The sequence below is a fragment of the Cryptomeria japonica genome, chromosome 6 (genome assembly GCF_030272615.1).
Source record: "Cryptomeria japonica chromosome 6, Sugi_1.0, whole genome shotgun sequence".
Lineage (NCBI taxonomy): Eukaryota > Viridiplantae > Streptophyta > Pinopsida > Cupressales > Cupressaceae > Cryptomeria > Cryptomeria japonica.
Window position 1 is genome coordinate 168,993,404 of NC_081410.1, and position 19,071 is coordinate 169,012,474.

Here is a 19,071-nt window from a genome sequence, read left to right on the forward strand (position 1 = left end):
TTTAACCTTGAGTTACTTCATTATGGGGCATTGAGGACAATTGCTAGTTGTTATTTGTGTATCATTATTTATCTTGTTGTATGTATCTCTATTCTCTTGTAATGCAATTTTAAAAAAGTAAAAAAATTTGCATTTTTATTGCTTTTGTGTTTAGTCCTATTGGCCTCATGGCGGGGTGTGACAGTTAGGATAAAGGGATAAATAACTGAAGAATTATTAAACCCTAGATAAGAAAAGGGATAAAAGGGAGAAATAATTTAAGAATTATTAAACCCAAAGTAAAATGAAGAATGAATTAGGTCAAACTAGGCCATGATAGGATTGACATGGTTAATAATGATGATAATGAACATGATCAACAAAATGTTTGATAAGGATAAAAAATTAACCAAATTGATAATGATAGGGATGTTGGCAACATAGCTTTATAACAGACATTGAGAAGGTTGTTGATGATTATGGATATAACTGATTAAAGATGTTTACTGTCTTGATATTATTATTTTGTCATTGATGTCAAGAAATTGATTTTCTAATTCAGTATGATGTTGCCATATCTTGAGAAGTATGATATGAAGATTATAAAGATGTCGGTAAAAGACACAGGAAAGAATATGATGAATAAGGGGATGAATAAGGTATTCAATGGGCAACTAGTACCGAGTCAGACAATGATGAGATCATGATGTTTTAGATTGTTTTAACATCATACATATGTTGTAAAATGTAAAGGTTAATACTATACTATGTTATCAAGCAAAGAACCTAGTCGGTAAACCCTAAGGAACCTAGTCGGTAAACCCTAAGGTTATCGCTATCGGTTAATGAAGACGGAATGTCTATCGAGTGAAGTTTAGTATTCACCGAGTTGTTACCGAGTTGTAACCGAGCTATAACAGAATGCATTAAATGTTTACATGCAGTATTTAATGAAGGAAGTTGATGAGCTGGGACTAATCAATGATTGGTAAGCCGTGAATGAAGTTTGCTAACGAATCTAAGGTAATGAAAAGTCGGCATGAAGATCTACAACTCAGATTGAACCGCAATACCCTGGCACAAGTTCCAAGACTAATATGCAAGTTCCAAGGCGGGGTTAAACATTTTCAGATCGAAAGATGCATTGAACCTGGACAAGATTGAAGATCTGATGGCTATGATTGATCATGAGAAATGTGATCAAGGAGATTAAGCGGTTACCTATTTGTGTATAAATAGGAAACTGTTGATAAACAATGTATGCGGGCAAGTGTATGCACAAGGATGCTACATCGTGATTACCGAACACAGAAGCTTGAAGACCTGTTAGAATAACAGAGTATAGAAGCCCAGCAAATAGACAAGATTAGTTCTATGTCTAGATTGTATTGAACAAATAGGAATCTGCTTTAGCATTTTAGATGTGAAGTTGCAGATAGATTTTATTACTGTTATTTTGTGAAAGTGACAGAAAATCTCTTAACCGAGTGGACTTAACAGTCTTATTTGTAAAACCCTCTAGCAAGGTGACATTCTGATTGAATGTTTGAAATCCTTTAACAAGATCACTTCTAACAAAGTGAAGATCCTAACAGATCTGAGGGAAATCCCTTAACCGGGTCACATCTGGCAACGTGTTTGTAATCTTTAACAGGATTTTCTTTTAACCGAGCATAGTCTAGAAGAGTATATTTCTTAGTGGGTCCGAAATCCCATAGTGGTTTTTCCCTATTTGGGTTTCCACGTTAAATCTGGTGTTATGAGGTTTATGATGTTCATATGCTTTTGAGTTTGCATGTTTAACAGTTTTGGTTATATTATTGATATACATGTTACCGAGGTTGAATATGATGTTTTTAGGGATGATTAAGTTTGTATGATTCACCCCCCCCCCCCCCCCTCTCATCTTGTTGGCTATTGGATCTGTACTTATATTAAGTATCAGAACTATCAAGGGATCAATGACAAATTGATCAACATTGACAAGGATTGATGTAAATTGATAAATATTGATAATGATAAATGATGATTGATAATTGATAGGGATCGATGATGAATTGATCAAGATTGATAGAAATTGATAATGATTGAAAATGATAAATGATGTCTAATTAACATTAAAGGTTGATCATGATCATGAAATGACAATTAAGACTGACATTGATAAGACCTAATTCAAATTCGAGAAAATGGGTTTGAATAGGAAAGGATGCAGAAGAATGACACCATGTTAACAGATGATATAGATCAAATTTGCATGTTCATAGAGGAAGTGTTAGTAAAATGTGAAAATTTAAAAGAAGGTAACACAAACATGATAAAGTATGACACTGCAAGCGTTGACCATTTTTAGACGCCTACAATCACCATTAAAGCTAGATTCTAGATAATATCATAGAATGATGAGATTCTTATTGAACACGACAAGTTAAATAATAATAAAAATATATATATGTAATTTTGAATAGCTAAAACTATCAACATCACCAACAAATACTGTGGATACTCTCATTCAATTGGTTTGTAGCCAACAACATATGACTTTTTTAGGAGGTATTTTAGAGAAGAGGATGAAGAAAGTTTTTAAAATGAGTTGTCTCCTTCAATATGCAATCCGGTGGGTATTAGGAGAATAATTTATGATGTTTGAACACCATTGTAGTGAATTAAAAAATATCCTCAATGTTCATTGTGTTCAGGTTGGATCTTGGAGAGGTGAAAGATTGATTCAAAAGATGGTGGATACTTTGTAAACAAATGATTCCTTTGAGGTATGGATGTATTTATTTTGGCTATATCTATGATTCTAGAATTCTACCATTGGATGGAACTCTATTGGTAACCAATGTTGTGATAAGTGAACAACGAAGGTTATTTAGTATTAACAATCTCCCAACAAAAGAGACACAAAGGAGGATGAAGGTGGCATGGGGTCTAGAGTTTCTCAACAAGCAATGGGATTGGTTGTCACTGAAGTTTTCTCTTGGATTAGCACTCTTATCTCAAATATTTTTGAGGATGAGGTAGAAACATGAATCTCTACTATGATTACAATCTAATCGTGTGAGTCTAAAACTTTCTATTTTGTAAATATTATGTAAATTGATATAAAAAATGATAGAAGAAAAATAACATAAAAAGAGTTTTGTCTATTACCCAATATATAACATCGAAAAATAGTCTCTTAAATATGCCCACTATAATAAAAATCCTATATAACTTGTTTTTAAAATTATAAAATAATAGACCAAAATCATCTTGACTGTTATTTGCCTATCAGATATATTAATTATATTTTAAATATAATTATTTTATATCATTTAAATGTTTTAAATATTCATCATCTACTTATTCAATAAAATCCATAATACAATTAATAATAACTATTAATTATCTTAAATATTTCCTTTAATTTAATCAAACTACTACTTTAAGTTTTGATAAATTATTTGTGGACATCAATGATCTTGATTCTCCTTATTTCATGTGAAAAAATCTATTGATGAGAATTAGTGATCAATAATTATCATGACATGATTTTGCAAATTTCAAACAATTATTTGTAATAATTCGTGTTTCCTTATCATTCATAATTGTTTAAATTTTGGAGGAGCTAACTTTCTCAAATTATTTGTCACAATTATTGTCCAAGATTTTTTCTTCTAATGTAATTATTGACAAGACTTGGCATTGTGAATTTCCGATTTTATATTATAAGTGGCAATAGTTTATACATGAATTAAAAGTAGTATTTCTCAAAACTAAAGTTTTGCAAATTAGCAACTACAAATTTATTTTTTAATTTTTAATTTTAATTTTTGAAAGAATTAGACTATTTTTTTTATATCAAATTTACAATATTGAAAGCTAATATCTATATATAAAATTTTCATTAACATTATTATTAGAATATTTAATTATTAAAATTTAGTTATAGATATATTATTGATAAATTAGCATTATATTTACAATATTATTCATTTTATTTCGTCTTTGAATTAAAATAAATTTAGATTAAATAAAATTATTTTTATAATATAAGATTGATTTTGTGTTTTATTTGTGGAACATTCTAATTATGTGTAAAATCATGTATTTAAAAAAAACACATGATTTAAACTTAGAGGGGCTATATCCAAGAGGATTTGATCCGGGCCTTGAATCAAATATCCTTGATTATAACTTCTCTAAGCTTAAATCAAAATCTTAATGGAGTCTCCTTTGCACTTGTCAAGGGAGAGAACGAAAAAAATTGCTCTAACTTTGGAAGAATCAAATGAAAATCATTTACAAACGTCATTTTATAAGTATATAGCCTTTAAGTTTAGCTTTCCAAACTTATTTAATCTTACATATCTTTAGATGCATTAGGTCCATTATGCAAAAATAAAGATCTATATTGGAGACATTAGAAAAATAACATGATTATAAAATTAAAAAAAAACACATTGCGTTGATGTTCTTGTTTCAAGGAATTTTTAACTTTTATACATGTGTTATAAAAAATAAATCATTTAAAATTAATAATAAGTCAAATATTTAGTAAAAATCACCATAAAATTTGTGTATCATCGACATTAGAATATGATCTAATATTAAAAAATAAATAAATATATGATCTAAAGTTAAATTTTTTTTAAGGAATATTTAATAAAAATTAATATAAATCAAATATTTAATAAAAATCGCCATAAAATTTGTGTGTTATCGACATTAAAATATGATCTAAAAAAAATGTTGTTAGAAAAATGTTAAAAAAAACACGATGTTCTTGTTTTAAAGAATTTTTAATTTTTTCATATATATGTTTTTTGATTAAAAAAGTAACATTAACTAGGGCGCTGACCCTTAACAAAGATAAAGACTATCAAGAAAAAGAAAAGCCCGCAGGCAGGAAAAATAACACATCGGAGCAAGCCCGAGACCAACAAGGTCGAACAAAGGGAACTTGTCCAACCTTCAACAACTCAAACCCAACTCAGGGAGGGGTGTGGACACCCAATCCATGGGGGGTGGGGAGGACTTCCCCTTCCGCCTGTGACAAACAACAGTCCAGGCGATACTACTCTCAGAACCATCAAAGAAATGACCAAGCGGAAAAGATCCCGCTTGTAAACCATTAGTAAATTTTTTTATATATTTGTTAATATACACGTATTATAAAAATAAATCATTTAAAGTTAATAATAAATCAAATATTTAATTAAAAAACCATAAATTTTGTGTTACATTCACATTAGAATACGATCTAATATTTAAAAAAAAATTAAAAACAAAATAAATATGATCTAAAATTAAATTTTATTTTTTAAAAAATATTTAATTTTTTATTTTGTAATAGAAATTATAAAAAATTATAACTTCAATTTATTTAGAAAATGTCATCATGATTATGAGTGTCCAACTTAGACTAATAAATGGAATCCACTACTAGACATTCACCCATAAATTGTGTATTTCTGAAAATGAAGTATTACTTTTTTACTATAAAGTATCTTAAGTTTTCTATTGTAATGTTCTATTTTTTTCATCAACTAAATTTATGTATTGTTCTATATTATAAACCCACTTTTAGGCATTCATGGATATTAATAATTTTTTATTTATTATTTATTATAATAAACGAAAACATAGTGTTTATGATATTATCAATAATTTTGGAGTCTATTTATTAGTCATGGTGTTTTTGAGACTATCCATTTTGAAATCTATTTATCTAGTTATTATGCTTTTTTTATGGTACAAATTTAGATATCATCCAATTCATTAAATACCATTAATTCTTATGAGCATCCCTTTAGCAATAGATCATTTCAACTCTCTGTAGTAGAAGAGCATTGTTGTGCAATGTCTTTGTCTTCTAAATTATGTGTTATTGTATATTTTAATAGAAAAAATCAGATTATGTTTTATTTCTTTAATGTGAATTTTTATGTACTATTGATTAACCTACTTTTAATTCTTATATGTGAATGCGCTTCCTTTTAGGTTGAATTTTCATTGTTGATCTCCATTAACTTTTGGGTCTTTATGTTTGAGTTTATTATAGTATAAATTATTTTGGACATATTTATAAGACCTTAGACTTCTTTACCTTAGATTAAATTTATTTTTTACTTTCAAATAATATTCCTTTATCTGATATTGTGCATTATATTTTCTAGTTCCACATACCTACTTATAGTCATTTACAAACAATAAAAATGTTTCACCTCAATTCTTTAGATTGCAATAGAATATTTTCATAGTGTTTATGTAATTAAAATTATGTTAGAATCTATTACCAATATTGAATTAATAATCATAATTACAAGAAATAAGATATGCAATATTTGTCATGGTATGAATATAAATACCATCCAATTCATTAGGCATCACTAGTTGTACTTATCAAGATGGAATGATGGTGGAGTCATATGTACTTCATAATAGAGGTCACCTGCTTAAACGTCCTCATTCTAGTAACTTTATCTCTTTATACTTGAATTATGTCATTTTAAATATAAGATCATTATTATCATATATTTGTCTTCTAAATGCATGATATTTTTATATGTCTTCACTATTACTTGTTTATTTTACAACTTATATATATATATATATATATATATATATATATATATATATATATATATATATATATATATATATATATATATATATATATATATATATATATATATATATATATATATATATATATATATATATATATATATATATATTTCATTTTAGTCTTTTTTGCGATATAAATCAAAGATAATTGTTAAGTACATTTGATTAAAAAACATAGAATTTTATATCTAATTCTATTGAAATTTGTTATGGACATTTATAATATAAATTAAATTTGGCTTAATTTTTCAAAATATTATTTTTGTGTATCTATTATTAATGTTAAAATCTAAATTTTATTAATACTACATTAACGATTATAGAGTAAAAAAAGCAATTTTTAAAATTTTCCATTGTGACAATTTAAACAACATTTGATTCATGGGACACCACTAGAGCTATGCATATTGAGTTGAATTCATGTATTTAATAATAAAAATCACATGCCTCAAAATTTTCATTCTTATCCCTTCAACTCTTTAAACACCATGCATCAATTCATTTCATTTCCTCTAAATAGAATAAATCTGTCTTCTAAATGTTTTATAGTTTATTATGGCATGTGTTTGCATGCTTATTCTATAAGCATACTTTATAATACACTTTATTGGATTATAGTCCTTCGTGTCATGTGAATCAAGCATAAATTTGGAGTGCATTTCATGGACAACATTAGATTATGTCTTGATGCTTTAACATTGTTTTTTTTTTTGGTAACTCAGAGGCATCCCCGCTTCTCGTCCCAGCGACCAACCCCGCCTTACCTTGGTCTTATGGGAGCCAAGTTTGGGTCAGGGGAGAGGCGAGACGAGGTGAGACTAGTCCTCTGGAGGCGGATGAGTCCGCCCGCAGTCCCCAGCTGCCGGGATAACCTGGCAGGGAATCGAACCCGAGACCAATGGGGAGCAAACCCACAGCCCAAGCCAATTCACCTACCATGCGGGACTTGATGCTTTAACATTGTTAATATTAATACCATGGATCCACTCACATTAGATTTAGATGCATGAGTGTCTTTCTTCTAGGTTAGTTTTTACTATTTCTTTCCATTAAATTGTGTCCCTTATTTCTATTTATTATATATTTATAATTTTGGATTTGAACTTTCATGGTCTTACAATTTTATTATTACATTATTATTTTTATATTTTGAATATCATACTTTTATATTTTTGTTTCTTATTATAACGACTCATTTCTAGTCACATTCACTTACTTTTAGTTATTTTTAATTATTTTTGATATTAAAAGCAACGAAAACTAGGTTGTTGTTCCTTAAAACAGTACAAAGGCATTCAACATAAACAACACATTTATAGAAAAAAGTTAACCATAAACAAAAAAAAGAAGTCTAAACAAATGACAACAAAATAACACATCAACAAGGGATAAAACCTCGTAAATCCAAATCCATGAAATGAAACACCTAGACCTAGGGGCTAGACTTCCGTAACCCAACCTATTTAAGGACATTGTCCCAGTCATTGGTGAGAAACTTGAAGATCTCCCTACATGATTTCATGTTTTCATCCCCCTCTCATAGGGCCTTATCCTACAATAGACAAAGGGTGGTTGTCGAGCTATGCATAACCTTTATGCAAAACTTGTTATGCATAACCCTTATGCAAAGTTATTTTTAATTGTTAATAAGTCATTTTAAAATCATTAATAATATATCATTTTATTTCTTTAGATAACAAAAGAGAAAAATATAGTGTTTATGGAACTACTAGTGTTAGAATCTATCTATCAATATTAGGTTGATGGCTATAGCAAAGAAAAAATATTTATAACATTTTTGATGGCACCATCTAATCACCAACAACACTACTTATATATCTCAGGTTGGTATGGGTACATTCAATATGCCATTTCAATTCCTCTTGATATAAGATCATTATTATTTTCTCTTTCTTCTATTTGTGCCATATTTTACTATGTTATGTATGCATGCTCATTTGACAACTTAGTGATTTACCAACTAACTTGTTAGTTGTAGTCCTTTGAATTATCATTCTAAGTTGGTATGATGACTAAGACAAGTGTAACTCAAATATAGAGGTCACATGCTTGAAGGAATTCTCATTATATTTCTTTATATGTACATTCAAGATGCCATTTCAATTCCTCTTGAAATAAGATCATTATTATTTTCTTTTTCTTCTATTTGTGCCACATTTTACTATGTTATGTATGCACACTCATTTGACAACTTAGTGATTTACCAACTATCTTGTTAGGTTGTAGTCCTTTGAATTGTCATCTTAAGTTGGTATGATGACCAAGACAAGTGTACCTCAAATATAGAGGTCACATGCTTGAAGGAATTCTCATTCTATTTCTTTATAGGTACATTCAAGATGCCATTTCAATTCCTCTTGATATAAGATCATTATTATTTTCTCTTTCTTCTATTTGTACCATAATTTATTATGTTATGTATGCGTGCTCATTTCACAACTTAGTGATTTACCAACTAACTTGTCAGATTGTAGTCCTTTGCATTGCCATCCTAAGTTTCGTGATGCAAACCAAAGACAACTTTGAAGTACATTTGATAAATAATGACACAACATGTGTTGATTCTTTAGTATTTTAAATTTTAATACTAATGACCCTCACACTTTAGATCTTGATGTACGACTATTCTTCCTTGTCAATTTATTTTTCAATATTAATCTCCATTAACTATTAAAGCTTTATAAAAGCTTTATAATATTTTTAAAGCTAAATTAAAAAAAAATCATTTACCCTCTAATTTATTATAAAAATTATTTTCTAGCTAGCAATTTATTTACTTTTAACATGGTTTATAAAAAATAATAATTTTTATTTTATTTTATTACATCATAATAGAAGATGATAGTATATTTTTTAATATTAATGATATATAAATCTATGCACATTCTTTTGTAATTAATCATTTAATTCTAATTGTGTATACACATTATTGAAAATAATTTATTTCATTTCTTTATATCATAATAAATAATAATAATATTATTTCTTAATAGGCCTTTTGTTTGTAGCCTTATTGAAAAGACAATGCCATGTTGAATATAATGTATAGGGTTTTTGTTTATTCATTCTAAGGATTATGTGTGTAAATTTTGCTATAGTCATACCTAAAAAAACTAATATTTTATTAACAATTTTTTAAATTGTTTTACATTACAAAAGAAGAAGATATTATATTTATGAATAGTAATAATCCATACACGTCCTTTTCTAATTAATAATTTACTTCTAATTGTTTGTAAACATGATAATATTTTATTTCATTTCTTTACATCATACTAAAAAATATCGGTCTCGGGTTTGACTCCCTCTCGGATTTAAGAGGGAGGATTGGTTGCGGGCTCTGGATTCTCTCCATAGGGGACTAGTCTCACCTTAGTTCGCCCCTTTCTTGGCCCCAACTTGGCAATAAAAGTAAGCCCAAGGTAAGGCAGGTCGGGTCGCTGGACTGGGTCGTGGGGATACCCCTGGCATACTGAAAAAAATAAAAAAATAATATTATTATTTCTTAATGGACATCTAGTTTCCAGACTTATTAGAAAGACAACAATGTAGTATTGAAGATAATGTGCAGGGTTTTTGTTTATTCCCCTTAAGGATTATATGTGCAGATTTAATTATTGACACACCTAAAAGATGGACATATTTTACGAACACTTTTTTTTTTTTATTGCTTTGCATCACAAGAAGAAGATATTATATTTATTAATACTAATAATCCATACACACTCTTTTCTAATTAATAATTCACTTCTAATTGTTTATAAACATTGATAACGTTTCAATTTTTTCATTACATCACAATAAAATACATTACTATATTTCCTAACATTTGGACATTTTCTTTTTAATTTTATTGAAAAGACAATAATACAACTTTGAATATAATATATGGAATTTTTGTCCATTCTTCTTAGATCTTAATACTATAATCAATATTTCCATTTTTCCTATAAGATTTATCATTGCACCAATAAAAAATGTCCTCCAATTCATTAGGCATCACTAGTTGTACATTTAAAATTGGCATGATGGTAGAGGCATGTGTACTAAAAAAAGACATAAGAAAAAAGAATAATTATTGATATCTTATTTGAATGTGATTTAATAATAAGATATTTGTACTGCAACTCATTTGTAATCCGCATTATTTCAATAAAAAACAATAATAATAATATACCAACATTAAAAGATACTTGTTTATCTTAATTGCACCGAAGTAAGAAGAAAATAATAAAAAAAATTCCCTTTCCTTGTCTCCTCTATAAGTTGGGCGTAGAAAGTGTGTGCCATTGTAGGCAGCGCTTTTTTCAATGGAACTTTATTTTCCTTGCTGTTGCTTTCAATGGCGGAACTCAAATGAATACCTACCTATTTTTTTTTCACTTTAACAAACAGTAAGAATGAATGGGGCATTAAAGAAAAGAATTTGATAGTGTTGTAGAAAGAATCGAGATGATAACACCTGCATCTCTCAAGATTTTGTTGCTGTTTTGAGAGAAACAGAATGTTTACTTGATTGATTTGTCCACAATAATTGATAATCTGTCACGTCGACAGAAAAGACGGGTCTCTTGTGACTGGTTAAACGTTGATTTTAATTCCAAGCAAATGCCATCAAATTCCAGATTTGCTTTTCTACGTTGTTTTCAGATTGGATTCTTTGCAGATTTGCTTTTCCCCCTTTTCAAACTTGTTTAGGTAGGGACGGAGAGGGACTCAACCTTGAGGTTAGTAAACTTGTGGTGAAAGTTGTCTTTTTTGGCTTTTTGATGGAGGAAATAATTGTGTATGAATGAATGAAAGAAGGAAGAAGGAATTTTAATGAAGTCTAGGGGAACAAGTCGAAGTCGTCTAAAAAGAAGTAAGAGTCACATCGTTAACATATTTTCGGTAAATTGACTCTGATGTGGAGATCACTGATGAAGCTAACACTCCTTGTCGCTCTGTGAGACTGGCGTCCAAACCCCCTGAAAAAAGATGAACTCTTAAAGAACCCCTCCTCATCCCATGACACGGGTGATTCTGAGAATGCGGGTGATGATACCAACCCCTATGGCAAAGTGGCCCCGTCCCACTCCACCTCGGCCCCTCATCATCCTGAAAGCTCTACCCATGTCTCTAAAAACCCTAACAACTCTGTGAACCTGGCTGTTGAACCCAAGTCCCGGGCCAATTCTTCGTCCCCTACCCTTAGGATCGAGAAAGTATCAAGGAGGAAGCGGATTGCAAGCTGCTGGAATTGGAAAAGAAAGTGTAGGAAATTGTCAACAGAGTGGGTTTCATTGAAAAGAAAAGGCTTCACGAGGTCACCAAGTTCGCGTCGAAAGTCATGCACAGCTCTACGACCACCCTTTGTCTTTGGCAGGAGAATACCCAAAAAGGAAAACGGAAGGAGGAAGAGGACTTCAAAGACCTCTTTAAATTTCTCACCAAAGAATGGGCTAGCTTTGCATGGGCCAAAATTTGTTTTCAAAAGGCACATTAGAAAAAGAAAATTTGACCCATGTAAGTGGAGTGGGAGAATTGAATCCGTTTGGCTAGTGTCAAACTCTAAATGTTCAAGGGTGTTAAAAGAGACCCATCGATGTAGGATATAATTGAGTTGGTCGAGGGTAGGGCTATACATTGAGTGCTTGTAGGGGCCACGGGTACGCATCAAGATAGAATTCGATTGCTGACCCATACAAGACTAGTTCTTTTCATGTGATGTGAGAGGAATTACAATTTATTCCAACAATTTAGATCACCCGCTTTCAAATTATTTTCATATCACATTTGAATATTTATATTGGAGTAAGTTGTAATTCCTCCCACATCACATAAAAGGAACATTGGAGTAAGGTCTTTATATTTATATTGGAGTAAGTGATCCATTGATATAGCTAAAGCTAGTTGAGGGTAGCGCTATCCATTGAGTGCCCATAGGGGCCATAGGTATGCATCAAGATAGAATTCGATTGTTGGCCCATACAAGACTAGTTCTTTTCATTTGATGTGAGAGGAATTACAACTTATTCCAAAAATTTAGACAACCCACTTTCAAATTATTTTCATATTACATACAAATATCTTTCAAGAATCATGGAATGTGAGTTCAATGTTGTTGATGCAAGAACCTTATACACAACTTAATCTCGATTCATCATTATAAATTGTGGAAATCATTAATTTTGTAGAATAATTCTCTTCCATGAAGGGTATTGATTAAAGACATTCGATTTCTACAATTCATAACAATAGTTATGCATCGTTTCTGGTGTTAACTGTGCCTGATTTGTTAGTGTAGATGTTTCAGATCACATGCTGCAATCCATCATCAGAATGCCTAATAGAAAGCTAAATGAATAGAATCGATACTACCCAAAATATTAATACTAAACAAATCTAACACAGTTAAAATCAGAAAAGATTCATGACTATCATTAATTTTGTATCTGCTCCACCGAAGATTTCTCTATCGGACTCTGGATGATGTTAGCCTTGAAATACTTGCCTCTTATAACAGTGAAAAGAGTAAAGTGGCCAATGGCTGTACAGCTGTGACCGGACATCCAGAATAATGGAGATTGAGAAGATTAGAAAAGATGATTACAAAGTATCACGTGTGAGGTAATGATCCGTAAGGTTTGAGTGATTCAAATTAAGCATCATTTCTAAACATGGCCAACACAAGTGTACTTGATGAGCTCAGTGTCTCTTTCCTCATATACCTAAGTTTTTGTACTTGTCTCTCACAAGTGTTGCCAAAACAATTTAATACAACTCACTAGTTTATGATCAAAACCAGTGTTTTTTGATCTATCACACCCTGTAAACGAGTTTGCAACGTCATGCAGCATGACGATGCCAAAAAATGGGCGCGTAGGGAGGAGACCGTCGCCTGTAATGAGAAAACCTAACAAGGCAGAAATCAACATGTGTCGTCTGAATCTCAAACTGGGTTTGTGAAAATGGAGGAAAAAGGTCAGAGGAGACAGAGAAGAAATGCAGAACGGCAAGAAGACAATTTAATACCCAGAGGTAGGATTGGTGCAAAAGGTTGGGAGAGTGGGTGCAAAGAGAAGAATAATGCCAGGATACATAGATTGCTTTGTCAGAACAAGATACGCACATAAGTGCATAAAGTTTATCACTTTCCAAACATTTTCCATAATCTAGGGATTAGTCGACTTTGTTTTATAATAAAGAAAGGAAATTAATGATGGTGGGCTCTGTCTGACAGGAGGGAAAACGAGGGGCATGTGCACTGTCTAATCTAATGTCAAGTCAAAGCTGAAGTGAGGGCCCCAAGCTGGCAAGGCTGCTCAATGCCATCAGAGCAGAGTGCTTCAAAATGTGTGGGAAAACTCCTTACACTAGGACACTGTTTACGAGGACTCAAAGGGGGTATTTTTATTTTCTTACCGTGGAAAGAAGGGAATCATTCTTTAGGCATTCAGTGGTTAAAAAGAAGGGGCTGCCCCCCATTTCTTTCTATATTCAGCCCAACAAGCAGGTCTGAGGGATTCTGTCAAGGTGGGTTTATAGACATGAAAAAAGTTTGTGTGAATTATAACATTTGAGTGGTAGTTCTTGATATGATGTAGGCTTTTACGTAGGGTGCAAGGTTTCTGCTCTTGGGATAATTCTGTATTCTTTGCTCTCTGCATTGAGGGTCTTATCATGCATACTTTCTTCATATATCTGACCACTACTTGAGATTATACCCTGTTGAGATGGGTATTCTGCCACTACTGTAATAATCGATTTGTTTTTGGGTCTGATACTAGCCTGATTTGGGAAGTATACTCAGTTTAGCTTGGAGATTGTGATATGGATACTAATTCGGTAAATCAAGGAGGTAGCCATGATCATTGCTGGGCTTCGTCAAAGATGCAGCAGGAGTGGCAGGTGTGGGAGGGGATGGGGATTTATGGGCATGAGAGATTGCCTGTTGCTGAATGGGCTGCTGGTTCCGAAGAGGGGGGCTATATTGGGAAAGAATATTTTAGGGGCTCTATGGATCAGGTGTCTTCTGATAATGCCATGGTGGGTAACTTGAGCGAAGTTGTGATGGAGAAGAACTTTAACAGCAACAATAAAACACAGTTTTCACTGGAGGAGAAACTTAGTCCAGTGAAAAGTGAAGGAAATGGCTTTAAAGGTTGGCTTGCAGATGGGTCTAGCAATGGAGGCAATGGTTTTTTGGGTCATGGTACAAATATGTTGGTTGAGGGGACAAATGGTAGCTATCATGGTGGGCGCAATGTTAGTGTTAGTGTCCACCATGATGGTAGATATAACAGCAAGGTTGTCAAGGATGTTCAAGGGGATTCATTAACTTGCCTCAAGCTTGGGAAAAGGCAGTATTATGAGGACAGTGCCAATCTGGGCAAGGGCATTCCTGTTTCTTTTTCTGTCACAAATTCTGTCTACAAGAAGCCCAGAAGTTTAGCTTCTTCTAATGCCCATCCTCCTCGTTGTCAAGTGGAAGGATGCAATGCATGCTTAGCTAATGCCAAGGATTATCACAGAAGACATAAAGTTTGTGAGATGCATTCCAAGACTGCCAAAGTTATTGTTATGGGCACTGAGCAGCGTTTCTGTCAACAGTGTAGCAGGTACTTTTTAATTTTCTTAAATTAGGTAGGAATTTGTTCTGGGATGTGGGTTGCAGTGGGAGTTTTAGCTGCTCAATTTTGTGTTGTGTAGATTCCATGCTATAGCTGAGTTTGACGATACAAAGAGGAGTTGTAGAAGAAGGCTGGCGGGACACAATGAACGCCGCAGGAAGAGCTCATCAGATTCACTCCACAATTCCACCACTCAAGGTAACATATTTCTGTTTATCTTTGCCCACTTTCCCTCTCTCCCAACCTGTTCCCAAAAATCTCCTCCTCTATTGCTAAGCTCTACATGTGGCATGCATGATCTCTCCATATATATACATGATGCCAATTCTTTTTTTTCTCTTAGAATTTCTCTGGGTGGGTCTTTATTTTCATTCCTCTACCTGCATGTTTCATGAATATGTTACTAGAAAAGGAAATCACTCAGTCTCTTCTTTCCTATTTATAACTTCTTTATATACACTTGATTATAAATTTCTTCATCTGTTGCATCTTGGACTTCTATGGTCATTCAGGACTAGAAATATCAGTCCTTTGAACGCAATTCAACTTTTGCCTTGGAGACAATTTCTTCAACTCACTTTAATGCCCATTCAGAATACAAATATTAGTCCTGTCAACCCAATTCAACTTGTTTCTTCGGAGTTCATTTCTGCAACTCATTAATGCTCATCCAGAATTAGAAATATTAGTCCTTTGAAACCAACTTTTGCTTTGGAGTTCATTTCTTCAACTCACTTAAATGCTCATGTAGTACTAGAAATATTAGCCCTTTGAACCCAATTCAACTTTTGCTTTGGAGTTCATTTCTTCAACTCTCCTGAACTTCTCAGGAACAATTTTAATGAATTGAACAAAGTTCACCGTATGCTTTGGAGTTCTCTAGTCTCAAGCCTCCTAACCTTAGCAGGTAACCTTTGTTGAGACTGCTTGGCTCTAAAGCTTCATATTCACTGAAGCTTCAATTTTTCAACAATCATATGGTTGAAGTGGTGGGAATTGCATCTAGATGGTAGGAGGGCACTGGCAAATCTGAGATTTATCATGTCAGATGCTTTCATATCATTTACCATGTCATATGCTTTAAAAAGTTCATGTTTTAACAGTTCCATTCAAATTAAGAAAGAACATTGTATGGGTTTGTTGAGGCTGCCGCTTGAAAAAGCTAACTTCTACATCAAGCAATATTGGAACTGTCTAATTTTAGGGTCCCCCAATATTCAATGCCATAAATGTGTACGTAATCCAAGTTATTTCTATAGGCTTAAACACCAATTATTATAGAAAAAATTGTACTTCTTCTACTGATCAAGCAGAGATTGTGTTTTTCGTCTTCCACTATGCCGCAAATTGGAGGTTTAGAAATGACGTTTTAGAATCTAAATATCTAATTAAAAAGTATTGATGAGATGTACATCACTTGTCAAGCTACGTACAATATTTTATAGGGAGTCCCATAGATCCTAAATGGGCTCTTGTGATGCAAATAAATTATATACTCTATTGTATGAAGGTACAAAAGATTTAGCCTTAGCATGGACTTTGATAATATATTGTATGCCTAAAACATAGGAATTTGGCAATGTTTTGTCTTGTGCTGATAAAAAAAAGTCTGCAACTGTGTTATAATAGATGAGAAACGGCTGATGGGTGTTCAGGGTGAGAGATATGAATTGGGCAGATATAACTTGCCATACATGTCTTCTTCATGCGGACGTGCTCTCTCTCTTCTGTCATCACAACATCAGTGGCTCAATTCCAGCTCCTGCTCTACACTCCCTTCTCGATCAAGTGCAAGTGCAAGTGCACTAGCTTTGAGAGAACTTATTGCAGAGAATCGAGCACAGGGTCTGTCTAGGTACTCAGATGATTCTCCATACCAGAGAGCAAATGGTGTAACTGTCATGGTACACCCATTGTCAATACAAGAAAATGAGGAGAAGTGCAGATTGATGCCAGGCTTAAGGTCCTTGGAAAACCATGGGAAAGTAAATGATGGTGAAGTAGAGAAGAAGAATGCAGTGGGTGTTACAGGAAACCCTATTGTTGTACGTCCAACACTTGATTTGATGCAGCAGTCTGATTCCTCATTTGCATTGCAGTCAGGGAAGAGCAACAATAAGTCATCTTCTTCAGCTTCTTCTTCTTCAGAAGATTGTGAGATTTGGAAGTCCTTGGAAGGCACACATATCAGCTGAGTCCTGTGGATATTTCCGATGCTTCAGAATGCTTTTTAAAATTGGGCTGAGGAATTAGTTTACACAAGCTCGATTTGAGGCTTGAATAGATGAATCTCTCAATTTCAATTCCATAGGAGCAGAAAATCTGAAGAAGATTTGAACTGTATCATTACGTTTTACGATCAAAGTAAGTATTCTGGAGTTCTGATTTGTTTGTATGTACAGTTCTCTCTTCTGATGATATTTTAATTGGAACAGTTCTTTAATGACTCTTTCGGATTCCCTTTGAATCCTCCATGACATTAGACATGTTAAGGAAAAGAAAAGAAATCAGTAGTAAGATTTCATGGGTATTTTTCAAGTTACTGTTCTATTGTCATTCAAATAGCTAGTTCCATAACCCATGTTTATTCTGTTATAGTAGATACAATTGGGTCTTGAAGTTAAACTAGCAAAATTTGTAAACTACTGGCTATATATGACTTTCAGATCCCATTTGGGTGCATCTGCTTATTCCATATATGCCATTATACATATGAAATATGCTTGCATGAGATGTATTCTCCATAATATTTTCCCTTCCAAGTGATCCAATAATGGCAAACCTTCGTTGGTGTCTTTAGTATTAGAATTATTACCTGTTATCAATTCTATAATTTCATAGGTGACTCCAACTTTAAGAGCTACTGTAACGCCATAAGCCTATATACAAATCTCAATGCAAAAGTCTAACGCCATAAGCCTATATACAAATCTCAATGCAAAAGTCTCACAACTGAATGAGTAAAAGTCATTTTAGCTCAGAAATCATTTGTGTACCCACATATTTGAGAACCATGACACAATAAAGCCTTCAACTTGCATTAGTTCCTTGAACTGATTTAAAAATACTTGGTTAATTCATTTTTGTTAAGTTGAGGGGTAGAAAAAAGGTTTTGAAGGGTAATTTTACAAGATCAAGATCTGCAACATATAATAAGTCCTGGCATATGCCAGACACTATTACGTAGTGTAGCTGAGTACAGACACAAAAAGTATCATTAATGACTCATTCAGCTCAAAAAAAACATAGTTTAGGTCCTAGGATTGTCATCAGGTCCTAGAATTGTCATCTGGTCAATCTGGTCAATTAGAGTTGTAAGAAAGTAAAGATTACAATATTGGTTGAAGGTTATAAAATAGTTGGTGGGTTGAATTCATCGTTTTAAGATGATTTTTATTTTTATTTTAAAATTAAATGGGTTTTTGATAGTGTCTAAATTCTGTTATATAAGAATCCTATAATTATAAGGATGTGTCTATTCTGGCTCCAAAATGGCAGCATGGATTGACTAACATGCATGTTAGTCGTGCGTTTTGCACAGTCGATTTTGCAATAAATGACTGCGATGACTAACACGTCACTATCATGCTGTACGAAAGGTCTGTTTTGGAGCCAGAATAGCTTCAGCCTTATTATAGGTAAGCTGTCAGTCAAGAAAGAGTGTTTAGGTGAAGAAGCTAGTGAAATAAGATGACACTTTAAAAGACGAATTCCTCACACAAAACTCAAAATAATAAAAATAAAATAAATAACTTTTAAATTAAAGTTATGTAGACCTTAATACAGCCTTTTTAGTTGGATTGTTTTAGGGTCAACCGAACCAAAAAAATATAAAAATCATAAA

The 19,071-nt window shown here is 32.4% G+C and overlaps 1 protein-coding gene across 1 annotated transcript; it reads left to right on the top strand.

The window, feature by feature from the left end:
* Positions 1 to 13,404: 13,404 nt before the first annotated feature.
* LOC131033307 (squamosa promoter-binding-like protein 6) lies at positions 13,405 to 17,765 on the top strand. The gene is made up of 3 exons (XM_057964493.2): positions 13,405 to 15,215; positions 15,307 to 15,425; positions 16,857 to 17,765. The coding sequence occupies exons 1-3, from the start codon at positions 14,428 to 14,430 to the stop codon at positions 17,420 to 17,422; spliced, it is 1,473 nt and encodes a 490-aa protein (XP_057820476.2). The 5' UTR covers positions 13,405 to 14,427; the 3' UTR covers positions 17,423 to 17,765.
* Positions 17,766 to 19,071: the final 1,306 nt, after the last annotated feature.

Bases quoted from the DNA above. Each gene is read 5' to 3' on its own strand.
- LOC131033307 (XM_057964493.2), top strand. From the start codon at position 14,428: ATGGATACTAATTCGGTAAATCAAGGAGGTAGCCATGATCATTGCTGG. The intron at 15,216-15,306 runs GTACTTTTTAAT...TGTGTTGTGTAG, and splicing joins TTCTGTCAACAGTGTAGCAG to ATTCCATGCTATAGCTGAGT. The intron at 15,426-16,856 runs GTAACATATTTC...GTGTTATAATAG, and splicing joins CCACAATTCCACCACTCAAG to ATGAGAAACGGCTGATGGGT.